This window comes from Lampetra fluviatilis, chromosome 4 (genome assembly GCF_964198595.1).
Source record: "Lampetra fluviatilis chromosome 4, kcLamFluv1.1, whole genome shotgun sequence".
Taxonomy (NCBI): Eukaryota; Metazoa; Chordata; class Hyperoartia; order Petromyzontiformes; family Petromyzontidae; genus Lampetra; species Lampetra fluviatilis.
In genome coordinates, this window is record NC_136278.1 from 23,496,418 (window position 1) to 23,523,995 (window position 27,578).

The following is a 27,578-nucleotide window of genomic DNA, read 5'->3' on the forward strand; positions in this document are numbered from 1 at the left end:
ACCTATTCAAATTGATTATCTTTTTTTTGCTTTTTTTTGTTTTCAGCTCCCTGTGGAGGCAATCTGACGATTTACACGGGGACTATCCTGTCCCCTGGCTATCCGGAGATGTATGATAACAACTTGGACTGTGTTTGGAGAATTAGTGTACCAGAAGGAGATGGAATCCAGGTGCTAAACACACTTTTAATTATATATATCAGCATGAACATATTACACAAAATGCCGCATTTACACACTTACACAGGCAATTACCTTTATTATTTTAACGGGTAGCGTTTCCTACAAGTCCCTATACACTATTTAATGTGTGTGCTGTGTTTAGATATACAGGTGATACAAATATATGGTTTTTCAATTTTTTGTGCTTAGTTACTATTCTCTTTTTGAGGAGACCACCATTTTACTATGATTTAAAATTAAAATCAATGCTGTAAAAGAAGGAATACGTGGATCACCGCGGGATAGAGGTTTGGTTGAAATGGGGGTTCTTGGTTCATCAGCAGTAGCAGAATCTTTCTCATCGTTATTGTCATCATCATTTACCATCATAAACTTTATCATATTCAGCTCTGCATCATCTTAATTCATCATCATAGTTAATCATAATACTCATCACTGTCATAATTTCTTCATTGTGTTCAGCATCGTCTTGATCGTCATTGTTTATACTTACTGATAATATAATCTGTCAGTGACTTAGTGGTGCATTCTGCACGTTGGTGGATGGCAGAGGATCTCTTTTCCATACAAACACACACTCTCTATCTGTTACGCTAGTGATCTGGCTACCATACTAACACATACGCTAGTGTTCTGTGTATCTGTTACACTTGTGATCAGTCTCCCATACGAACACACACACTCGTGTTTTGTCTATCTGTTACGCTAATGTCCTGTCTCCCATACAAACACACACGCTTGTGTTATGTCTATCTGTTATGCAGTGTGCGTGTTCGTATGGGAGCCATATAGAGCCCAGTTGGCTCGTTCTGGACAATTGCTCAGCACAATCAGTACACATGGCTCACATTTCTCTTGGTACTTCCCCGGCTACTGATTGGCTGTGGGGTAAAAGCAATGTCATGACCCAACCTAATTCGGCAGATCATTTTTACTGAATTTCTGCATAACACTAATACTAACCATGATTTTGGAAACAAACTCTACATCAATCAGTCATTTCTCACCCACAAGCCCCCCTAACAAAACAAACGTCAAGGCCGATTGTTTCATGAGAAGGAATAACTGTGTCAGTTTTTTTTTTAAATATCAGAGGTATAAATTAAGGTGACTGGTAATCAATTGAGTTTGTCTTGCTAGCCAGTTTAAAATAGGATGGAATCAATAATTGTATGGTTATTCAATACTGGGGACATCCATAATAGCGTCTATTTGTACATAAATATAGTTTAGCTGCATTCACACATTGTTTACACTCACTTCACGTGCATGTAACAATTAACCTTTCTCACAGGTTCAATTTGTTAACTTTGCAACGGAACATAATTGGGACACATTGGATATTTACGATGGACCTGATGTGAATTCACCCAAGCTTGGAAGCTTCTCTGGTAATTAATAATTCGCTATCAAGACACATGTTGAATGTTGTGTTATGTACAAATTGCTTCAATATTTGCATCTTGTATCAATTAGCAATGCATGCATGTATGTTGAGTTTCTGTTGCACCATACACAGCCAACCATGCTAATTGGAGGTGCATAACATACACATGGCATCGCATTGTTTAAGTTTCTCTATACATACAAAATTATGGATAATTATTTTCAGTTATATACTTTCATGAACAGTATACTCATTGTCGTTTAACATTTTTCCTTTTTTGTGTTTTACAGGGACAACAGTTCCAACTTTCATTAACAGCAGCTCCAACCAACTCTACCTGCATTTCCAAACAGACCTTAGTTTGGGTATTGTAGGCTTCCACGTAAAATACTCGGGTAAGAAAGTGTAACCTTCACTTTGTTTATTGCAACATAAACGCGGTGTAATAGTCTGTTAGATATAAATGAAGAGAACTGTAAGCACATATTGTAATTGTTTTTTGACATGTTTTTAAGAATGCAACGCGAGGACGTACATAAATATCTAAGTAAAGGAGGACTGTTTTGTGATATGTCGTGGACACTTTCTTCAGTACTCCTAATGCAATGTTTACCAAACGCGTTAAGATAGAACGATTTTGAAGCACTAACGGTACAAACGCAAGCACCTTTTATCTCACGAGAATACTTTTTTGAACCATCACTATCCCAGTATATATTTACTGGGGCTTTCACCGTTGCTCCATTGTACTATTTATGTATATTGTACACGTGAGTAACATATAGACAATTGCGAGCCATCATGGTGATTTAGTGATCCGACACCATGAACTTAAATAATTCTCTCATCATTATAAATTACACCCAAGGGAGGGCAATAACATTTTAATCCAAGCATTTTAAAAAAGCCAATCCCACACCAACTACTTTTTTTTCAATGCACTGTACTATTTTTCCCCTTTGAAGTCATGATGACTGACGATCCTAGGTTGTGTTAATTTTGAAATAAAACTGAATGTACTCTGTTGCAAGGAAAACTATTGGTATGTTGCTGTCATTCTTGACTGTTAATGCTGATGCTATTCATAAACATGTGATATTCGTATTCTTGCCTTTTTTTCTGTTCTCCCCAATAGCCATAGGTCTTTCCTCATGCTCAGAGCCCAACACTCCAAGTAACGGTATAAAAATGGGGAACAGTTTCCTTGTCAATGACATTGTGTCGTTCGAATGTGAACCTGGATTTAAACTTCAGGTAAGCCACCCTCTGTAACGGTGCATCCCTTACGTAACACTCTGATATAGGTTCGGCCAGGTGGCTGAGCGGCAGAGTCAGCGGCTTACAATTGGAAGGTCGCAGAGTTCTAAGCCTGGTGAGGGGGGGAATCCTTAAATTGGAATGTGGAAATCCGACCACTGGCTCCAGGGCTGTAAGATGTTCACCATCTCAGCGCTCATTTGACCGAGAAAATCGCTTTGACTTCCAAAAATATATTATTTGCATTATATATTATTATTTTATATATACAGCGCATTTATACGTTATGCATGAGTTTTGGTTGTGCGCACACATGATAAATCAAAGACTATGTATTATTTTTTTATTAAATGCTTTTATTTAATTCAAAGGAATGTTTCCTAGAGAAAGTCTTGTTTTTGAGGTAGTAGACATGCTTCATGTTTAATGAGTAGCAATACAGCATATGACAGTAAAGTCTATTTAAGTAATGCATAAGCAATTAGCATGTTGGGATATTCTGTAGAATGTATGCAGACATTGCCAAGGAGCTACTGAAATATTTACCACAAACTGTCGACACAATCTCCACATTTTTCACATAATTAGCCACCTGTAACTTAAAAATAGCTTGTAGTCATGTATTAATACATGGCAGTATGTTTAGCTATGGATGACAGTTATTTTGTTGATAAAATTTAAAAGAATAATACGTAATATGTATTGGAAAATGGGCCATTCAACCAGCTAAATACGTTATGTAAAAATATATATAATGTCTTCATGTACATATGATTATAATAGTGATTGATTTCACCGTATTTTTTTATACACAGGGCCATAAGCATATCATGTGCATGCCTGGTCCAGTGCGACGCTGGAATTTTCCTCCCCCTATCTGTACAGGTAAGTGCTGGAGACTGTTTAGCATCAGCATTCTTTCACCACGTGATGAGCATTTTTCTAACCTAGTATATACTCCACGTTATCATCAAATGCCATGGTCAATTGGCTTATAGATGAAAGCCTCTCCAAACTGCCACCATCTCTCCAAATTCCACAATGCAACAATCCACCTCCATCACTTCATCTCCTCAGCACATGTCCTCTCAGACACGTTCTGTTTCTTACCTGGCAATTATTATTTTAATGTAATTATTTTTGACAATCTGCCATCATTCGTTCTAGAAATGTGTCCTACCAAACGTCACATACTTGTATCACGAATTATTAAATATATCCACCAACAAACCATGAACATGTACGCATGGATTATAATGGATTTGGACTACTGGATGTCCCAAAATATCTTGTAACTTAAAATATTTCTTTCAAAAGATTTGTGTAATAGTTTTTTTTACATTAATAATCACAACACACATTTTTTTATCAAAAATGTGCAAGACAAGATCTTATATGAAACGGGTGACCATTAACACCAATGGACCAGTGAAAAATATATTGGTGAGGACCTCATATTTCCCAAAAAATACCCCTTTTTCACATTTTTTTCCAATTGTAAATAGGACAGGATATGATCGTGTCACAACTGTGCATGGATTCTTTTGGGAAACCGTTTCACGATTAATTTTTTTTTAAAGAGACTGGAATTCTTGTACACCCTAAACATATTCTGTATATATATGGGAATACCCCAATTAACTTTTCCCCCTTTTACTTTGTTTATCAAATGTGTCGTCACTTTAAAATTAATACCACGACCTGATTTGCGTCACCTCATCCCACACTTACGTCGCTGACAGCACCATCCATCCTGTCTCGTATCCATTGCATCAGCCTTCGCCTCCAACGACCATGTCCACAAACTACTTTGCGTCACACGTAAATAAATGCACTGTTCTTGAGAGTACAATATATTATTTACATACAGTTTTTTGGTGATTTCGAAAACAATCGCTTTGATTTATATTGTTCCGATATTCGTTGCACATTTAATCAATGCATGCCACACGTAAACCGGGGTATTACTGCACTCATAGTCCAGCATCAATCCCTTGTTTCACATCGGTTACCAACAACTATTCTCAGTGCACTGCTAAATGAAAACTACTTTACAGAAGCACCATGCCTCTAAGCATGCGTGTCTTATCTTGATTTGAAGCTTTCGTGACTGCAGGAAATACTCTTTGGTTCTTTCGGTAAAGTCATGTAGAAAGATAAAATAATATTTTTTATTTCATACATTTATTTTATTTTTCTACGTGACTTTACCGAAAGAACCAAAGAGTCATGCGTGTCTAAGTTGACAACATGTAATGTTGATAAAGATTGAACACACTCCAGCAGAACCTCCAATGCAATGCAGTTCTCTCTTATAGCTACCTTCTTAAGCATTGTTTTAACAAAATTAGGTCCTTACCAATATATTTCTGTTCATATTTTTGGTTAAAATTATTGTTCATTATAACATACTATATGTGACATATCCATGATTAGCGCATATGCACCAATGTTACATCACTGTTGTAATCACTTGACTGTGTATTGAATGCAGATTTAAATCATGACGACCTCTAACATGATCTTTTTCTCTGTGCCCTTGCCTTGTAGCGGTCTGTGGTGGAACTATGATGGACTTTAATGGCATTATTCTCAGCCCTGATTTTCCTGGAAATTACCCAAGCAACGTAGAGTGCCATTGGAAAATTGAATTGCCTATCGGTTATGGTGAGCTGAAGACAATTTATGAAACTCCGTGGATTATCGTTGGTTTTGTTTTCATTATAAAATAACGATTCTCGAATGTAAAAATATCGACAAGAACTGAACAATTGTGACATAAAAAATTTAACTGATAATCTCATGCTCAAGATATTAATCCAAGGCAGTAGTGTAGCTTTTTGTTATTTATCTTAACTGGTGATGGTTCATTAATTTGTAGCAACAAATCTCTTTTTTTCTCTTAAAACAAATAATAGAGGGTGGACACTGCTAAATAATCTCAATAAAAATGGATTGTTCCTTAGTTATTGCTTCCACTAGTACGTGCATGCGGTCCTCAGCAAAATCACGAGGAGTGTTCCATTTATTTTATAGGGGTAGGTTAATGTCGTTCCATATCTCTACATCCACACTTATTTTACAGCAGCACCGTTGGTTACTTCTCACGACAAAAGTTAAACTGTAGTGTAAGTCACACACAGCATATGTTCCTGTTTTGTGCGGTACAATTTTAGAGTAATTCAAAATAAATGTGTAAAAAAACGTTAAATCCATTGATTTTTGGCTCGCATTTGTTTTCAGGTGTGTATCTTCAATTTGAAAATTTTACGACGGAGCTTGATCACGACTACCTCGAGATCCGTACCGAAATAGCGGAAGTGAGCAGCACGATTGGCCGATTCAGTGGGCCCACTGTGCCCGCCGCACTTCTCAGCACCACTCACCGGACCACAATGCACTTCCACAGTGATTATTCTCAAAGCAAATCGGGCTTCAAGATCTTTTACGAAGGTAAGGCTCGCTCGCTTGAAAACAAAAAATGACGAAATGTGTGGTCGTCGTTTACAGGCTATCTGTCCATGGATCGTGATGATAATGAAGGGTCACTACAATCAATCAGACTGCAGAGTAATAACAAAAAAACCTTAGCAAAGTAACTGTTTGCATGGAGACTTGTGTTGTTATACTTTTTCAGCCAAAGAAACATGTTTTTTTCGATTCATCATTGATACATCTCTAACTTAACTAAGTACATATTTGAAAAATGAAATAAGCATCTGGATAACAGATTTGCTGAATTTGGCACAAACAAATCACTGCTGGTGTCATGGTTATCACACCGGATTTGCAATCGAGAGGTCAATGATTCTATCTCCCAGTTTGGCAGTTAAAACAATTGGCAACTTTATAAAATCCGCCTCCTTTGTCCACCTGGTAGTATGAAAGGGTGCATCACAGTTCGTCCATTGGTAGGTCGAGTGGGGTGGGGTGAAGTGTGGGTATTCCCACTGCTTTCAGGCTGGTCAGCATGGAGGAATAGGCCATATGCCCTCAAGAAGGCTCTCTAGAACTCACTCTAATGGAGCCTCATCCACTAGCAGTGGCATGGGGAAGTAATATCAGGGCTGCACCTTTTTGAATCAGTGCAGCAATTGCAGTGTGCAGGTTGACTTAAATTGTCTCACTCTTTACAGAAACAAGGGCATTACATGGTTTTAGAATGTTAGCTCCAACAGCTTTCCTCTGGTGCATGATTTGTCTACCAAGTGGTGTACTGGAATGCACTGAGCTTTTTTTAAAATGTCCTTTCTGGCAATGCACTGGCGTGAACTAAACCGCTGTGCAATATTCATATGGTGGGTAACATTGCTGTAACAAATGATGTGTGTCACAATTAATGTCTGTGCACCTGTGGGGAGGTGTAGGTGTGGGGCATTAATTACGGAATATGTAATTTGTTATATGGGCAGTTCGAATTATTGCCATTTACTCTCCTGTCCAGCCTCGACCCCATTTCCCACCAGGGAGGATAAATACATGTAATATATATAATGTTGCATGCAAGCGCGCGCTCAGATGCAACGCACTCATGGGGCTTATTTTAGCCTCGTAGATGTAAATAAACGGTATCTCGTCATATCCTAATGTCAGTCTCTACTTACTTAATTAATGCACTCTTTAAGACATGGGACCTGTCAGCGATGTCAGTAGACAGTTATTCTCTTATCCTACCTTATAGGAGCTTCCATTATGATCTTGCATTGTAGCTATACATGCATAACCAATCAAGACGTTTGGATGCAATACTAGCTTAAATGACTGATTATGTTATCATAAATGTAGAAAATATTTGGTTATTTTATATATACAAATATAAAGATTAACATATTGTGGTCCAATTTTATTTTACAGTTAAGAGCTTAGATAAATTTGTGTAATAATTTCACAAGTTGAATGTGATAACTTTGTTGGGTTACTCGAAATGTCAATCAACATCGCATGATCTGAACATTCAATACTAGACTTTATATGATCTATTTCCCATGATGTAATTTTAATGAGTATAAGATTAAAGTGAATTTCTAAGAATGTATATTTTTTAAATGGATGTCCATGGAATGTGTTTTATAATTTCCTATGTTGGATGTTTTGTATTACTACGTGGTAATGAGGAATTACATTGTTTTTGTACCACTTCATTTTAAACTGCATTGACATTAATTTCGATGTTTTAGCTCATTAAATTTCAAAATAACAAAAAGTGGTACCGTGAATCTAATTTATTGCTCCATGTGAACATTACACGATTTCCAAACCAAACTAAATTGTCTCATATCCAAATAGGAATCGGCATTTTTAGAGTTCAGAATTTTGCCTGCAGTCATTATAACCTGAGAATAGATTCGTTTGAATCAGCAGATATAATTATGCACCTCAAGCGCTTCTTCTGTGGTTCAGTTCTGACCACTGAACCATTGATTTAATTTTGATTGTTGCTTTCATTTTTTGTGAGCGTCTGTAGCCAGAAGGAAATGTTATGTGCTTGTCTATGCATACATTTGTCACAGTTTTTTCATGAAGCTAAAATTATTTAATACCTTAAAGTTTTACCAAAACCTTGCTTTGAGATTGTTTAAAATAAATATGCGATCCTATGTCCTTTTGAAATTATAAGCTAATTTTAGTAACATGTTACAGTGACTCCTTTTATGAAATGATATTACTCCTTAGAAAAAAAGTCATTAAAATACGTGCATCTACAACCTTTTGTCAAGGGCCTCCCCACACATATAATTTTGGGTCCTGGGGGTTATTTGGCCATACTTCACCATGCCAGCCCCTTAGCAGCCTATAACACCTGTTAAACATGGTTGTTATGGTTGTGAGAGCTGTAATACATTTGAAACAGACCACACTGAGACAGGAGAAGGAGACAAGTACATTTAGTTTTAAGTTTGAAGTTATTGCGATATTTTAGTTTTGGGTGCATGACAGTATGTCCTGACTCTTGCACTCAATTGTAGTGACTGTTCTTTTAACTACTGCTGTTTTTTTGTGAACGGTTTAAAATTCATAATTACTAAAATCAACTGACAACAGATTTTTGTGAACGCACCAGATCAGCCGAACCCAAAGCCTCCTGTTAACCCCCTGTGCACACACACATGCAGCACTTACCTAACTCTCCCCAGTTTCAATAGGATCCCACATTTATTTTACGTAAAAATTTCGACTTTATAAATTACACATTAGTGTTTAATCCCTTATAAATAATCGGTGTTATACAAGAAAATACAGACATTTAAAAATAAAATTCCATCCCCTTCACTGCCAAATCTCCCAGAAGTTTCCATATTATCTTGAAAATGCTACACTTGCACGATGACACGTGCGGTATGTGAAATATTTCTGCAAAAGTTGAAAAGTGCATGAGACATATGGAGAAGTGCGTGCTTTTAAAGATGCTTATAGACCAGAAATAGGAACACATTAGTCAAGGGACAAAAACTTTTCAGAGATGTAAAATTTACTGCTCAGCGAAGTAAGTGGGCTTGGGCAGGACACATCCCTAGAATGGACGATTATCAATGGATGAGATTGGTCATGGATTTGCAGTAAAATGACTGAATGTGCCCAAGAGGATGGCCACTATGGAGATGCACAGTTCATGTTCATGTCCATACTGAGATTGGTTCAGGTGCAGGAGTGAGATAGAGTGTGGGGTTTTGGCATTGGGAGGCCTACATCTAGCAATGCATAGACAATGGCTGATGATGATAATGATCATGACCATAATGATGTCCACCCATTAACCTTCAAATGTATTTATACTTACCCCAAACGTAATATTAAGTGTGCTGTAAATGAATGTTGAACTCACTCGTGTGTGTGTATCTGTGTCCGTGTATATATCTGTGTGTCAAGCGTATGAGTTGCAGAACTGTCCGGACCCAAAGCCATTCCGAAATGGCTTTGTCGTGGGTTCCAACTTTGGGGTTGGCCATTCCATCTCCTTTGAATGCTTCTCAGGCTACGTACTGATGGGTCAATCTATTCTAACCTGTCAACATGGTGTCAATCGGAACTGGGACCATCCCTTCCCCAGCTGTATTGGTAAGTCCACTGCAAATCAAAAGAAATGCTAGCCTACCAGCGCTGGGCCAATTCTTCAACCACATCAATTCAATACAAGTTACCATTCTTGGATGTGTTAATCAAAAAGAGACCAGATGGCTCAATGGGACACCCTGTCTACAGATGCCTACCTAAAACCTGACTCCCACCACCATCCATCCCAGAAGAATTCCCTCATCAAAACTCTACACCATAGAGCTCATTGTATTGCCGACCATCACCACTTAGCCAGTGAACTGGAGCACGTACACCAACCCCTCAATATTAATTGATATTCGGACTACACAATTCGTAAAGCCATCACCCCAACCGTTGGGAAAGAGCCCTCTGAGGACCCAATCAAAACCATCACCTTGCCATACATAGCAGGGATTACCAAAAAAATTCCAAAATCATGAGCAAACACAGTACATAAAATTCGTGATCTATTCCCATCTGTGAAGGATGTGATCCCTGACATGCAATACCCCGGTGTCTACAAACTAAGCTGTGTCTGCGGCAGTAGTTACATTAGGGAAACTAAGCGACATGTCTCAGACTGTGTACATGAACATAAGGGCAGATCTGAAACACAGTAGGACCAATACCTCAGCCGTGGCTGATCATTGTTTAACGCTGTGGGCACACACGAAATTTATTTTTCCAAGACGAAGGTACTCTGCAAACCCACTGGCTATCAACAAAGATTCGTTCATGAAGCCATCCAGATATATAAACACAGACACAATTTCAACCGAGAAGATGGATACCAACTGAGCAATCATTGAAAAGACGTTATTAACCAGTTTAAGTCATAAATGGCTGATGTTTATATCCTACCAGCCGATGTTAGCAGTTATTTCCGACTCTCTGAGTTACATACACGCTAAATGTCTCACTATCTCGGCCTCGCCGTGCGCTGCGTTGCACCGCTAGTCGAGTAGATAACCATGTGTTCAATAAACCCTCGGAGCCAGGATGACCGTCCAACTCCGATCGTCATTTATTGATTGTAACAGGTAAAACTGGTGAGAAAACACAGATACAGCATCTGTTATAATTCGGAAACACCCACACAATGAACACCACAGCATCAGAACATTGTCTCAGATAACAATAGATCCTGGAAGGACCAGGCCCCCACATTACCCCTGAACAACTAGACAAAGGCACAAGCTGGTGCGTTGCATACAGGCACATAGTGTATTCATCCCACTGCACCCCAAATGTACAGCATTACACTTAACACTAAATTGTGGATGAGATACTTCGTCATCACTCTCAGGATCGCAACATAGGCACAAGTCTGACTCGACCTACTAAATCACAAGTAACATCCACAATAAGGAAAGTCACAGGCTTCGTTACTAACTAGGCCTCGTATTTACTACAACAACTTAACGGCACCATAAAGGCATTTACATTGCTATAACGGTCATTCCAACATTACAACAGCATTTCCAATATAGGAATATAAACAACTTACAGATAATGCTTCTTAAGCTCCCACAATGGACAAGTGCGGCTGTGGTCTCACTGAGATGCGATGCGTGCCGCCATCTTGACTTATCTGTGTAATGGCTGACGCCCGCGTGGTACAGTGGAAATCTAACATCGTCACTTCCTGGTCACGTGACCAACATTAGCATCAAAAAACAGGAACTTCCTGTGACCGTACGCTCCACATCTGCCGTGAGGCAAGACACTCCCCGTCTGGTATCTAGGAGATACCACCATTTATTTCCTATCTCATAAACAAGTGTATAACAACTTCAACGGGTCGACTTATTTGTCCATATCTTTGCGAGAGAGAAGTAGTACTATCTCGACTATGGGCCTGATGAAAGTTCTTGCGACTCCTTGCTTCGCAATCATAACCTCGACCTTTCGAACTTTTCCATCGGCACTTGGAATCGACTTGAGGATGCGGCCCATTGGCCACTCATTCCGTTTGGCTTGGTTGTTCTTCAGTAGGACGAGGTCGCCTTCTTGAATGTCTGGTCTATTAGACTGCCACTTGTTGTGCACTTGGAGTGTCGTAAGGTACTCGTTTTTCCAGCGACGCCAGAACGTGTTCGCGAAGCTCTGCACTTGTCTCCATGGACGTCTGTAGAGGTCTGCAGTGCTGGCCTCCTCGGTAGGTGCTGTGAGCACATCTGTCTTCTGGGTAAGAAGTGTAGCAGGAGTCAAGATGAATGGTGACTCCGGGTCGGTTGAGACGGGGATCAGGGGTCTTGAGTTAATTATGGCTGAGACCTCGGCCATGAGAGTGGTCAAGACCTCGTGAGAGAGCCGTGTGGACCCGACATCACATAGCATGGAGTCGAGAATGCGTCGAGCAATCCCGATCATGCGTTCCCAGGCTCCACCCATGTGCGAAGAGTGGGGAGGATTGAAGATCCATGTGCAGCCTTGGTCACTAAGGTATTTCCTGACAGAATAATCTTCGACATTCTCCGTATTGATCTTAAGCTCTTTACATGCTCCTATGAAATTGGTTCCACAATCAGAACGAAGTTGCTTGGCTGGCCCTCTGATGGCGAAGAACCTCCGGAGTGCATTTATAAAGCTCGAAGAGTCCATGGACTCGATGACTTCGATGTGCACTGCTCGTGTACTCATACAGGTGAACAGCACTGCCCAACGTTTGCTGTCCGCGAGCCCTTCTCTGGTGCGGCGGGAGATGACTGTCCACGGTCCGAACACGTCAATCCCTACAGAGGTGAAGGGAGGTTCCACACTGAGTCGATCGGCTGGGAGGTCTGCCATTTTCTGTTCTTCCTGTTTTCCACGTAGCTTGCAACACCGGATACACTTTTGGATTGTGCTGGCGATGCACCTCTTTGCTCCAACGATCCACAGCCCTGCAGATCGGATTGCTCCTTCTGTGAAGTGCCGACCTTGGTGCTTGACCTTCTCGTGGTAGTGGCGCACGAGTAAGATTGCGATGTGGCTCTGGCTTGGGATTATGAGGGGGTTTCGTTCATTCTCATCTAATTTTGCATTCCCTAGCCGACCACCGATCCTGAGCAAGTCGTCTTTGTCCATCCCGGGGTTTAGCTTCCTGAGGGTGCTGACCCTAGGAAGGTCTTCTCCCTTGTTAATGGCCTTGATCTCACTTGCATAAGCTGCCTGTTGCACACAGCGGAAGATTGATTTCCTTGCTCTGGAAAGCTCGTCTTCAGTGCGTGGCACTGTGCAGTAATGCCATCCATTGCAGCTACCATTGGTGCCTCTCATCGGGCGATGGAAGCAGTCTGCGATATGCGTTAAATGTGCTATCGCTCGCACGAGCGTCGTCCATTTCGAGAAATGTTCAAAATGGTGTGGACTCAGTGGACTTCTCGGTCGCACATTTGTTACGAAAGTTGTCACTAGAGGACGAATCTCCTTGTCGGACTCGGGCTCTAAGAGTCCAAAGGTCTCCTTGGTAGTACATGGGCCAACGTCACGTCGTAACAGGAACGCTGGACCCGTCAGCCAGATGGTTTGATTCAGCAGAGATGCAGGGACGGACCTAGTTGCGAGATCTGCTGGATTCTGGTCAGTTGGAACGTAATTCCATTGCTCCGGCTGCGTCGATCTCCTGATGCGCTCCACCCGGTTGCTGATGTAGGTGTAGAACCTTCTGGTTTGGTTGTTTATGTAGCCTAGTACGACCTTACTGTCCGTGTAGAACTTGACCGCGTCCAGTTTGACGTCAAATTCGTCTAAGATCAGTTCCGCCACCTCTGTAGCAAGAATGGCTCCACACAGCTCGAGCCTTGAGATGGTATGTTCCGGTTGTGGGGCCTTGCCGTGGAACTCCTTCCAGAATTCCCACTCGGACGATAGCTCCGAGTCGAGGAACGGAGAGGCCACGGTCACAGCGACCTCCGCCATGACCACCAGCAGAGCGACGAGCAGCGGCTTCACCTTAGTCTTCTTCCCGTCAGTCAGGACTGGCTTGGAGAAACGTGGAGGAACAAACTCCAACGAAGACGGTGGATGCACAAACGAAGTCATGGTGGTTTCTTCGTAAGTCTGCACGGTACAGCCTTGACTTCTCTCGCCGAGTTCCTCTTTCAGCGTGAAGTGGTTGGGGCACGGTTTGAAGAGCGACGTGCGTCCATTCATGAGCACACTCGTTCTGAATGTGCTAATGTGGTCTGGTTTGTGGGTCCCATCGAGACAAACGTCACCCACGATGACCCATCCTAGATCGAGTCTCTGGGCGTAGGGAGCGTCGTGAGGTCCATTGCATTGGTCGCGAACCTTGTGGACTCTCAGCATGTCCCTGCCGAGCAGAAGTAAAATCTGTGCCGCGTGATCCAATGGCGGGATGAACTCTGCTATGGGTTTCAGGTGTGGGTGGTGACGTGCAACTTCGGGCGTGGGAATCTCACTCCTGTCGTCCGGTATCTCGTTGCACTCTGTCACCGTAGGAAGGGCTAGCTTCATGGTGCTATCTATGGTTTCCACCATGAGGCCGCTCGCTCTTCTTCCCGCTGTCTCCATCAGTCCTGAGCATGTTCTGAGCGTGTATGGAAAGGAATTCCCACCTACACTTAGCTGATCAAAGAACTCTGACCTTGCCAAAGACCTGTTGCTCTGGTCGTCCATTATGGCGTACATCCTTACTGCCCTTTCAGGATGTCCTTTGGGATAGACTCGGACGAGGCATATCTTTGAGCAAGACCTTCCTTTGAAGCCTTCTCCACAGACTTCTATGCATTTGGTTGTGATTGACGAAGTGAGTGCGGCGGTCTCGCCTTGCTCCCCGCCGTGCTCTGCTTCGGGATCGGAAGCCTTAGTGCTACTGGGTTTCGAGTAAAATGTGTGCAGAGCAGTTGTGTGTTTGTCGCTGCCACATTCCTCGCACTTGATATCTGTCTTGCAATTCCTTGCAAGGTGGTTTGTAGAAGCACAGCATTTGAAGCACACTCCAAATTCTTTCAGCATGTTCTTCCGCTCTTCCAATGGCTTCCTCCTGAACTCACGGCATTTCTGGAGGGAGTGAGGTTTATCATGCAATGGGCATTGCTTCTCTGGATCCTCTATCTTTTTCTTTGTGGTGGTTGCCTGGACGGAGTTTGCGAATGTCGCAGGAGAGACCTCAGTCTTGTATACGGAAATTGGCACTCTCGCTGTTCCTCGTTTCGCCATTGTCCTTTCCATTTTTGGGAGATCTGGACTGGAAATCCCCGTGGTGCCAAACATGAAACTCGGGTCATTTCTAGTCTTAGCCAGGTTGCGGATAAACTTTGAGAAAAAAGAGAATGGGGGGAATGCAACCTGATGCTCTGACTTGTATCTTGAACCCGCTGTTCTCCATTTTTCCTGCACGTCAAATGGCAATTTCTCTACGATGGGGTTCACGCCATGGTAGGTATTCAAGAAAATGAGACCTGGTAAGTAGGGATCAGCCTGGGCTGATTCAAGCTCCATCAAAAGATCTCCAAGCTCCCGTAACCTTTTATTGTCTCGACCAGAGATTTTTGGAAAGTTCTGCAACTTCTTGAAGAGAGCCTTCTCAATGGTTTCTGGGCTACCATAGCACTCCTCGAGCCTCTCCCACACCACATGCAGGCTTGAGGCGGGGTCGTCAATGTTTTCTGACCGAATCCTCTTTGCATACTCTGCAGATTCATTTCCTAACCATTTCACCAACAGGTCGAGTTCTTCACTTGCAGAGATGTCTGCATTTCGGATTGCATTCCTGAAGGTAGATCTCCAGGCTCGATAGTTCTCAGAGTGGTCATCAAACTTAACGAGTCCTGTGTTGATTAGTTCGCGGTGAGCCAGGTACCTAGCAAAGTCTCCTAGTCCTGCTGATCCAGGGTGTGTCCATACTGGCGCTTGTGAGGCGGCATTATTGGCTGTATTGCCTAGCATGCTGTCATTTGCGATGGCGTTGGAATGTGGGCCCAAAGGGTTTCGATCACGTTGGTTGGATCCCCTTATGTGACTGTCTGGAATGTGGGTCTGACTTGGTGCATCCACGTCTGACCCCACGTGTGCGACGCTGAGTCGGCGACTAACTGCTAGGGCAGGATATGCATTTCCACCATTCCCGTAGACAGCATTCATGTTCATTCGGTGTGGAGATGGCGATGCCTGAATGTCCACCCTTTGTTCAGTATCGTTTGGTGGAGGAGCATTGATGCATTGTTCAGACCAGTCCAAAATATTTTTTCTGGTGAGTTGATCACGGTCCTTGACAGGTATCTGAGTGCCAAACTCACTCCAATTCTCTTCCTTATCCAGGTTGGCTGCTGCTTCGAGCACCTCTGCCTGGGCCCTTGCAGCAGCTGCTTCTTTTTTGTGTTGTAGGGTGCTTAACTTAGTATCCAGTTCAATTTTCTTCCGTGTGGCGGTAGCCACTAATGTACTTTCTGCTATGCTTGCTTCTTCTTGTATGCGAGCATTTTCAATTAGCATGGCTTCCTCTTCATCCATGTAGGCGATACGGGCGTTTGCTGCTTCTGCTGCGGTGCGTGCCTGAGCTGCTGCCATACTAGTAGATGATATATGTGAGTGTGTTGAGGCTTTAGATCTTGTGGTGGACCTGGATGAAACAGAGTGCTGAGATCGTGTCTCTCTTAAGCCCTCCACACGGTCCATTGCATCTTGTATCACTGCCTGCACATTATCATCGAGCAGTTCGAGGAAGTGCTCTTGTCTGCGCACTCCCTCAATGCCCTCATCTGTTTTCACCTTCATCAGGAGGGAGATGTATCTATTTGCCAGGAGCTTGTAGCTTGAGCTGCTCACAATCATTCGCTGGATGGCCCGCTGAATTGAGGCCACTGTGTCTGAGGCATTTGAAGCTTCAGATAAATCTGCTTCAACCCGGTTCCATGCCCGTTGTATCCTGGCATCCAGGTCCTGTTTCTCAGCCTCATAGCTTTCCAAGGCCCGTTGCGTCAACCTGACCTCCCTCTGGGGCCTTGAACTCCCTTGGTCCTCTTGAGGCAGGATGGGAGATCCTGGATTGCTTGGTTCACCTTCTTCAGCATCTCTCCCTGCTGAACTGTGGCTTTCCATGCTGCGATGCTTGCAGCACGATTGCAATGTAGACTCGTTGCAGAGCTCCTTGCTTGTTGCAGGCTGACTGCAGGGCTGGCTGCAGAGCTGACTGCAGAGCTGGCTGCAGGGCTGGCTGCAGGGCTGGCTGCAGAGCTGGCTGCAGGGGTGGCTGCAGAGCTGACTGCAGAGCTAGCTGCAGAGCTGGCTGCAGGGCTGGATGCAGGGCTGGCTACAGAGCTGGCCGCAGGGCTGGCTGCAGAGTTGACTGCAGGGCTGGCTGCAGAGCTGGCTGCAGGGCTGGCTGCAGAGCTGGCTGCAGAGCTTCTTGGGAGCTTTAAGAAGAGTATCTTTTTACTATCTCGGCCTCGCCGTGCGCTGCGTTGCACCGCTAGTCGAGTAGATAACCATGTGTTCAATAAACCCTCGGAGCCAGGATGACCGTCCAACTCCGATCGTCATTTATTGATTGTAACAGGTAAAACTGGTGAGAAAACACAGATACAGCATCTGTTATAATTCGGAAACACCCACACAATGAACACCACAGCATCAGAACATTGTCTCAGATAACAATAGATCCTGGAAGGACCAGGCCCCCACATTACCCCTGAACAACTAGACAAAGGCACAAGCTGGTGCGTTGCATACAGGCACATAGTGTATTCATCCCACTGCACCCCAAATGTACAGCATTACACTTAACACTAAATTGTGGATGAGATACTTCGTCATCACTCTCAGGATCGCAACATAGGCACAAGTCTGACTCGACCTACTAAATCACAAGTAACATCCACAATAAGGAAAGTCACAGGCTTCGTTACTAACTAGGCCTCGTATTTACTACAACAACTTAACGGCACCATAAAGGCATTTACATTGCTATAACGGTCATTCCAACATTACAACAGCATTTCCAATATTATAGGAATATAAACAACTTACAGATAATGCTTCTTAAGCTCCCACAATGGACAAGTGCGGCTGTGGTCTCACTGAGATGTGATGCGTGCCGCCATCTTGACTTATCTGTGTAATGGCTGACGCCCGCGTGGTACAGTGGAAATCTAACATCGTCACTTCCTGGTCACGTGACCAACATTAGCATCAAAAAACAGGAACTTCCTGTGACCGTACGCTCCACATCTGCCGTGAGGCAAGACACTCACTAACACAGCCACTGTTGGTTCTTGTCCTCGAGTTGGCGGTGTCCCTCGTTTTTTAACGAGGTGGATGTCTCACTAGCACAGCCACCGTTTCGATGGTTCGCTTACACTGACATGCTAATCTCTCGCAATAAAATGGCCACCTCCACAGCTGCGTCGTCGTGGGGGTATATCAGCTCTTCGATCTTACATTTACATGCAAATTCCATCTTCAGCTACGCCCAATTACCCTTGGGCTAAACCCAGCTCAAACCTATATAACATCCTGCTTCAGCAGCTCTCCCACTAAAAAAAATTCACCTGATGACGATTGCTTGTATTGCGATCAAAACGTCGTGATATTTTATTATTTTTATATCTACGTGGCTTTACCGAAAGACCCAAAGAATATTGCAAATGAAATGAAACAATATATGTACATAATAATAGGGCACCTGGAAATTATTATATTACAAATGTTTTGGTTATAGTTAACATATGTGCGTGGATATTTTTCAACATTGAATGTTAAGTCAGTGTTATAAATATTAGTATATATGTGTACAATTATCACATTAAAATATGGGAGTATGGCAAATTTCAAATGTCTGTGTTAATAGAGATAAAGCAATTATGACACGACTATAACTGTTTTGAGAACATAAAAGTGGATATACGCATAGGCACATATCTGTGTTTCTTTTATTTTTTGAAACATACATTTTATGAATATGAAAAATGCAATGATATATACACATGAATGCAAATACACTCCTGCATTAAATATTAATCACCCGTGGGGAACGCTGTGAGTAAGCTCGGAGAAGAAGGCATAGGGAAAGAACATTGTTATAGGGCCCAGAAGTCTAAAGCAAGAGGTGGGGATCGTGTGCCCCATTTTCACAGCTCCCTGTGGCGGCAACGTGACGGGCATGAGCGGCACAGTATACTCTCCGGGATTCCCCGATGAGTACCCCAACTTCCAGGACTGTGTGTGGATGGTGAGAGTTGCGTATGGACACGGAGTCTACATCAACTTCACACTCCTTCGCACCGAGCCGGTCTACGACTTCATCACCATCTGGTAAATATACCCGTATGTGTGCACGTATACAATGGAAGTGTAGCGGTTCGCGCACTGCGCTACGAATTGGGCGAACCGTGTTTAAGTCCCGCTCACGGCCAACACTAGTTACATGTATTTGAACCGGTCCTGGCCCTCCCCTAGGTCGACTCAGCCTCAAATAAGTACCTGGTGTGGTGTAGTGTGTAAACATCGCCACTTGGGAGACAAAGGCGGTCGGATATGGTGCTGGCCACCCTCATCCTCGTGTGCCATTCTGGCCCACATAGGTGCTCTCTAACAGAACTTGCCCGAACAGTCCGTGAAGGCTATATTGGTGAGCTTTGTCTTTGTGTACAACGGGCGTGGTGCCGGCCACCCATCCCCCTCGTGTGCCGTGCTGGCCTATATAGGGGCTCGCTAACAGCACTTTCCTAAACAGCATGTTAAGGCTATACAGGACATCTTTGTGTATGACGATACGTATTACCATGGGCGCTATGTAATCACTTGACAGGTCTATCCCAAACACACAGTGTTATTAAAAGTAGGTCCGCATAATAGTATTGTATAGTAGAAGATGGTTGATGACAGAGCGCATAACTGCATTTTATTCAGAATTCATTAAATGGCTGTGCCATTTTTTTACACAGTAAGAAAACACAATATAAATAATAGTTGATAGTAAAAGGTGAAGGTGCAGCACTGCAAATGGCTTGTGCACGGCACTGCTGGCGGATGGGCCTCCACTCTTGAGGGTATTTCTCGCCTCATTTTCCTTACTGACCAGATGTCTTGGAAGATAATGATTAATAATACCCAAAAATAATAATAATACAAATTAGTAGCAAAGCTGACAGATTAACAATATTATTTTTGCAAAGGCTCTTAACATGTATTTCCCTTGAAAAGTCATTAGTAACAATTATGGACAATAAAGTTTTTTTTTATATTGTAGTCCGAGATGACCTTTCCCCCATAATTAGGGTTCTTTTAATTATGCGTCTTGCATTCATTATTTTCAGTGGTATTTTTCTTCTAATGCCACTAGTTAGCCATGCCATATTGGTGTTTATTACTGCATAGAGTTATAGCTTGACCTTTAGTTCTGTCTAATGCTTAACAGCTACAGTTCAAGATTGTCTTACAATTGTTGTGTGGTCCAAAAGGTTAGCTCTTCCATTATTGGAAATTGTATTTGTATTCTTCAATTGTATATCAAAAACGTTATGAATATAAGATCTTATAAAATAATGTTGGTTGTTGATCTGTATCGCCAATGATATGTAGTCAACGTTGAGTGACATTTCCAGACATGTACTTCTATAATCAATTTAACAGCATACTTGTTCAAATAATTGAATGTCTCCAGATCTGTTCACACAGTAAATGTGTAAACAATGTTTTCATGTTTTTATATGAATTATACAATTGTGACCCATCCGTAGTGCAATGAATCATCACAATTCAAGGCCACAATTTAATTAACAAATTTCAGAATATGTTGTCTGAATGTGTTGTGATACTGGACACACTAGTCTAAATCAGGAAGTAATTCATTGCAAGTGGAAGTCAAATCGCATTCGTAAAATGGTTTCCTTGAAAAATAGTGCAAAGAGCAACTCTTCATTTTGAACAATACATTTGATGCAATGTTTAAAAGCAAAATGGAAAAAATACGAAAGAAGAAAATATGCACGTATTTTATAACATGATAAATGCACATAACCGATGCAAACAGGGTGGAGGATGTTGTGTGTTATCAGCGTCGCTGCGAGTCACTGGCCGAGCGACAGTCAATCGTGACAACATGTGAAGCACACGTATGTTCTGTTGGCAATTCTGCTGAAGAGTTGTCACCGCAAATATTGAGCGATTCGGTAGTTTTTCTTTCTTACTCCGCTTTGGATATGTTGCCGCTTAAACAGACGCTGCCAAAATAATACAAAGACCGTACAATATCCGTTTTCTGCCAGCGCAAATCTTGAATATTATGTTCCATTTCTTTCACCTCAACAATAACCATGACCCTAAAGATAAGGTGATTACGCACACATTTGGTCACTTCAAACGCGCGACATGGATCTGGGAAAGGGTTGTGGACTATGCACCTTATTCAAGTTGTGTTGGTGTTTGGACAAGCATTTCCAAAGATGAGATATAAACATTTATCCCCAACAATAAAAGACAATATTTGCATATCAATCTGGAGTTTTTATATTATTAATAATATAAAAAATGTAAAGTAAGAATGAAAGTAGTTTTCTGCTCCAATAAACATGGGATGGTGCCATCTCCTGTTTATAGCTCTGAGCAAATGAAACTCCATATTCCGAAGACAGTGGTTATTAAACATTTTTGGCAGCCACTGAAATTTTCAAAATTAGATACTTATTTGAAAGAATAACAACACTGAGATGTTGAGCTGAATGTTCTAATCACCATGGAAACCCAGCCTGTATTGCATGAATATAGACCATTTGGCAGTTGATAAAAAAAAAGCTATTTATTTATTAATTACTCAGGAAGCCCACTCTAAGACTATGGGATGGTCCTGCGTTTGCATGTTTGGCCAACACCAATTACATAAAATTTACTTTGGCTCTGGGAGGAAACTGAAGAACCCAGAGTTCAACCCACACAGAACTGGGGGAGAACATAGAAACTCCATGCAAAATGTTTCCCGATTCAGGAATAAAACCGAGATGCTTCTTGCGACAAGGCACACGTGTTATCACTGCGCCACTCTATACATTCAGTGATTCAAACTGGTAGGGACAATTTAAGTGGGATTGGGCAGCACACATCACTGAAGGGGATCAATCAAATCAGTCAAAACTTAATTTCTATAGCACTATTCGTACAAAAAAATGCAATACATAGTGCTTTACAGGCATGAACAATAACAGTGACATTGTAGGCAACATAAAATCACGTTGTAAAACATTTCATGCAAAGACATTATAAAAAATAAGACATTAAGAAAATCCTAATAAAAAACAAGTTTCAAAAAGTAACTTTTTAGATGTATTTTAAAAGTGCTTAATGATTCTGAATCCCTCAGATCCCCTGGCAGGCTGTTCCACTTGCTAGAACCGGACACGTGATGACAATACTAGTGACAGAATAGCAGCGAAAGCAGAGAATGTATCCAAGAGAACAACCGCTGCGCAGATGAAATCAGTTTTTGTGCAGGTGTTGGGTGGATGGTTACATCGCTGGATCGTGAGGGATGGCAACAGTTTCGGGAGGCCTTTATCTGGCAGTGGATTGTATGTGTGCATATTCAACTTATTTTGCACCGTACGTAGTGAAACATGCTTATCATAGGTGTGGGGGCAGGACAACAAACTAAATGCAAAAATCAGTTCTAAAGAAATTAGTGTTCCATCTAGATGATTTAAAAGTGCATAGGCTCCAATGGCTTCCTAATATCGGAAGGAAGAGTGTTACAGACGGCCGCAGAAGCGCATCTGAAAGCGCGCGATGCAGTGACCGTCTTTGTTCGATTGTTAGCCAAAAGTTGCGAGGTTGACTGGAGTTTGCGTGATGGTTTATGCTCCTTGACCAGATTATGGATGAAGTTAGGAGAATGACCAAGTTTAATCCGTTTAATGGTGTCTATCTTCCTAATAAACGCACTAGTTTGGCAATATGCATCATCCTCATCATCGTCTTCTTCACAGGCAACACATTTGGGAGTATATGGCAACATATACCATCCAGGGGAAGCTTCTCAAGCAATTTCCAAAACATTTCCATTGCAGTGCAGTTTTTGAAATGTCAATTGGAGTCTTGTTTGAAATAATTCATAGCCAATATAGATTGTGTTGTAATTATGTGATTGAACTATCATCAAATGGAATATTATAGAAATGTTAAAAAAATGAGCATGCTGTATTATGCAGTGCAGAATGAATGTTTGATTGTTTAATCGTATAGCTATGCATGCATAATATGACATTAAATCATTCATAAGGTGTTAAAAAAACACAGCTATTTTATATATTACACTCGTATGTCTTTCATATGTTCAGTATAATTGGTAGATTTTTGTTACACACGTCCATAAAATATAAGAAATGTAATGTTTTCATTTAATAAATAATGATAAATTTAACTTGACAATTTGACATCACATTTAGTGACACTCAAGCATCGCATTTCTTTAGATTTAATTATTTTATTTGCATGGGACATTTAGGATTAGCAACTGTCTCAAACTTAACACGCATTTGTTATGCGTCATATTCTATTTGTTGTAAATGAAAAATGCATCAGCTGCACCCGCATGGTATTAATAAATAAAGAGTAAGCCTAACTCACAGTGTTTAATCTATTAAACCAATCCTTATTTTTATATTATTTCTCGGTGCAGAAATTGTCACAGGGGAATCATGCATCAGTTGTACTTGTGTTTCTTCTACTTTGGGTACGGAATTGGTGTACACTTTGATGTTTAAGTTAAATTGGAATGTTCTTTTCTTAAACCTATTTTGTATGCTCGTGAGAACGTTTGGTGTGTGGGCAGGGTAACATGATTATAACAAATTAATTATAATGCCTATTCTAACCAATAACCATATTTAACATGAGCAAATTACGTTTTATTTATTTTATCGCAAATAATGTAACACCACATATTATGGTGTTGCGGACATGCTTTTATCCATGTGCTGATTACGTTTTTCACGTGGTTGTGTAAATAACAACACCATTACGTTGTTATTTTTTTCTCTCGTAAATTTCATTTAAACTTTCCTAATTGGTTTCATAACAGGGTTTTAAGAAGGAGATACACCTCACAAAAATAATTTTGAGATCCCTTCAATTGCATGCCATCTTATTTTTCCACACCATTCAGGTGCAGACTGTCCCACACAGCCTACTACAGATAAATGCTCGTCATATGGTTATCAAACTAATGTTTTTAATTGTCAAAGCTAAAATGTGGCCAAATTAAGTAGAAACAAACACATTGTATGTGATGTATTAGTTGTGCAATTATTGGTGACTGGGCTTAAAACCATCTCCATGACTGAAAATTAGGAACCTGGCTAAATTTCAAGCTGTGTTTGGTTGCTGCATAGTCATCACATTTCATATTATTCACAATGAAAGAGTGTTGAAATGTTTAAGTATAGTGTTTTATAGCGGCATGCACTGCTTGGTATTTATTTAATCAAAAGCTATCACAACATCCACTTGCATAGCATAGGCCTCTAACAAAACCATGATAGGTGCTCTTTTAACACATTCAAAATACCATCTCATTGAATTTGTTTTACATGATTTCAAGAGAGGAAGTGTTTCCAATAATTTCAAAAGCCTATTGTAAAGGTTATGGGTGTGAATAAAACAATATAGCTTTAATTATATGAAAAAAGGTCATGTTGAGAATTTGAAGGGATCATTTATGTTCCTGATTTTTGTTGGCATGAGTGAAGCAATATAAGACCAGACGCTCATTTCCGTATCTCATGTCCAGCCAGCACATTCATCCTGTGGTCGTTTGCACATTTCGAACTGGTTACCCTTCATGCGGTGATTGTGTGCAGGGATGGACCTGAACAGAATGCACCACAGCTCGGCCAATTCAGTGGCAACACTGCCCTGGAGTCTGTGTATAGCACTTCCAACCAGATTCTGCTCAAGTTTCACAGCGACTTTTCCACTGGGGGCTTCTTTGTTCTCAGCTACTATGGTAGTGTCCTACTCTCTTTGCTTTTCATTTATATCGTACCAGAGAGGCTGTTGTGTTTTTTTCGTGACTTTAAATATGCATAATGCGTTATCTGTAAGCTTTGCAAACATAGCGGAATTACTCCGTTTTCTATAGCATGGTAATGAAAACAGTCCGTCTTATAATACCGTTGAGATAGTTTTTGGTATTTAATTAATAAATTTAAGAAATAATCTGTTTGTTGCATTCAAATGGGTTTGAACAGATTAAGCTTTAAGTAAAGTGTAGATGAGTTATTGTGTACGTTTAGACTGCTTAGCCTGACATGAATGCTTTACGTTTTTCTGTGGTTACAAAGACATGGCTATGTATTTCTGCATATGATATAATTACGATGGAATTTTGTGTGATTTTGGATCAATATTGTCTTGTACATCTGCTAATGTGTTCCTGAAAATATATTGTGAGATAACGAGGTTGATGATGGTTGAAATTAAAAGGATTTTTTTGTTTAATGCTCTTTGTATTTCTCCTAACCAGCCTACCAGTTGCGCGTGTGCCAATTACCGCCTTCTGTGCCGCATGCTGAAACACTGATGCAGGATAAAGAGCTGGAAATTGGTAATGATGCATGCAGCAAGTTCGATTGCCAACTGATGCTGATATCGTGCATTCGACACCGATTCCACACACACAAACTAACATTAAATATAAACTACGGAATAAATGTATCTTACTTATGTAAAGCGTGTACGTACATTAAACAGGTAAACACGTTCACAGTATTAACAGTTTAATAATGTAAACAAATTATGCAAAGAAGAATGCCATTTGTATAGAATTGAGGAGTGGTCTACTATACTTTTTTAAACCATGCAATTGTATAATTGCATTCAGATGTAAATCGTTTAACTTTTACTGACACCAAAATGAGTGTGACCAGTAGATGTGCCATGTAGCACCAGTAAGTGCACTGCTAAGTTGTTCAGTACGACTGGTAGTCCTCAAACGTATTGTGTTTTTCAAGCGAATGCATTACTACCTTTATTACTACTATGCAGAATGATTTACCACATGAATTTGGGTTTTTTGTTATGTATGCAGCGCTATATTCTCCGGAATATAACAGATTTTTTGTGTCTTTTAACCCAATATGTGTGCTACATATTCGTATAAATTTATTGGCACAGGGCATAAGTTTGGCAGACATCTTAATTTGCAAGTCATGTTATAGTTGTGTGTAGAATACATAAGTGAACAGTGCTCATTGAGAGGTCATGTGTTGTGCTCAGGGGACACAGTTCACTATCGCTGTGAGGCCGGATTTACGATCTTATACAGCGACGTGCTCACCTGCCAGCTGGGAACCCGTCTACAGATGGACACCACTCCGCCAGCGTGCGAGGGTGAGTCATAGAGGCCGTCTTGCACACATGCAATGAGTCATGACTAAGGCCCCTTTTAAAAAATACATACGTACTCATAAGGATGATGAATTTTATTTATTATTCGCTTGTATGCCACGGCATCTCAAAGCCACTTGCAAATACGCAGGAAATATACAAGATACTCCAGGGCAGAAATATGGGAAGAGACAGAGGGGATGGGGGGGGGGGAAGAATGAAAATAAATACACAAAGGATGAACATTGGAGGCACACGACCAGCGCGGAGACAATACTGTGACCCGTACAAACACAATAGCCCAGCAACGGTGTCAGAGAAGTCTGGAAAATAACAATGGAGCAGAACACAAACAATCAGCCGAGGTCACGGATGCCAACACCCCACATGCCCACCACCACCACCACGCACTGCCGCAAACTACAACCCAGTACACCGCACCAAGCGTGCGTAAGAAGGCCACAGAGTCTACATCCCATGTAGTAATAGGTTTTTACCCTTTCAACTAGTACAAAAACTGACACCTTTATACAAGGCATCATGTTTGCAATAACCACAACACAAGCTTATTATAGTAGTAATAGTTTTAGATACCATGGTGATGAGGATTTGGTAGAGGTCCAGTTATAGCACGTTCGTCACTTGATGCAGAGGTATTCAGCATAAAAAAGATTGCTTAAATTGTTATTTTTTTGATAGAATATAGTATTGTCATCAGTAAGACATAAGTATACGAAGTTTGCAGTCGATAGCACATTGGGAAGTGGGTTAAAATTGAGTTACAAGATTTGAGGATACGACAACAACAACAACAGACAGAGTGAATTAAATAAAAGCGTGTAAAAAGGCACCATCTGCTTCACGGTGGATATTAAAGATCCTGTTAAGTAATTTAAGAAGAGTATGCCATTGCATGCTGGCATCATCGTCCAAATATGCCAAATGTAAATGTTACGCATATATTTACATTTTTTAATTGGAAAATATAGCAATTGCCTCCCGTGAAAATTTTGCATAACCTTAATGAAAGAGAGACTGAGGACTCAGGGAAGCTTTTCTAAATAAGCAATTGTAATACTAATACAGCAATAACAAAGAGAGCAGCATACAACAAACTTAATTTGACAGCAGTTTGATTTTGCTAGCTGCGAGAAAAGGCGCCTTTGCATTTTCATCGAAGCAATTGTTCTGTCACCTTTTTATTTGTCGACTTATTTTTAGTTTATATAATGCATTTTTTAAATGTTTTACCTGGCAGGTTTTAATGTTGAGAAAGGTGACATGTAGAATGTGTGCATTCCCCTAACTTGACAGGGTTCGTCTCAGACATGTACTCACAATGCTCGAACACAATTACAGCAGGGTGCTATTTAAAACGCCACTGCAACACATG

General features: G+C 41.2%; 1 protein-coding gene across 2 annotated transcripts in view; it reads left to right on the plus strand.

Moving 5' to 3' along the window:
• Positions 1-27,578, plus strand: part of LOC144931684 (CUB and sushi domain-containing protein 3-like) — a 454,944-nt gene that overhangs the window by 365,984 nt on the left and 61,382 nt on the right. For both annotated transcript variants that reach the window (XM_078855833.1, XM_078855834.1), the window contains 12 exons: positions 47-171; positions 1,478-1,574; positions 1,861-1,965; positions 2,706-2,824; positions 3,643-3,712; positions 5,378-5,494; positions 6,071-6,280; positions 9,695-9,883; positions 18,943-19,120; positions 24,658-24,803; positions 25,323-25,403; positions 26,075-26,188. In XM_078855833.1, the coding sequence (XP_078711959.1) occupies positions 47-171; positions 1,478-1,574; positions 1,861-1,965; positions 2,706-2,824; positions 3,643-3,712; positions 5,378-5,494; positions 6,071-6,280; positions 9,695-9,883; positions 18,943-19,120; positions 24,658-24,803; positions 25,323-25,403; positions 26,075-26,188 (1,551 nt within the window). The remainder of the gene's footprint in view (positions 1-46; positions 172-1,477; positions 1,575-1,860; positions 1,966-2,705; positions 2,825-3,642; positions 3,713-5,377; positions 5,495-6,070; positions 6,281-9,694; positions 9,884-18,942; positions 19,121-24,657; positions 24,804-25,322; positions 25,404-26,074; positions 26,189-27,578) is intronic.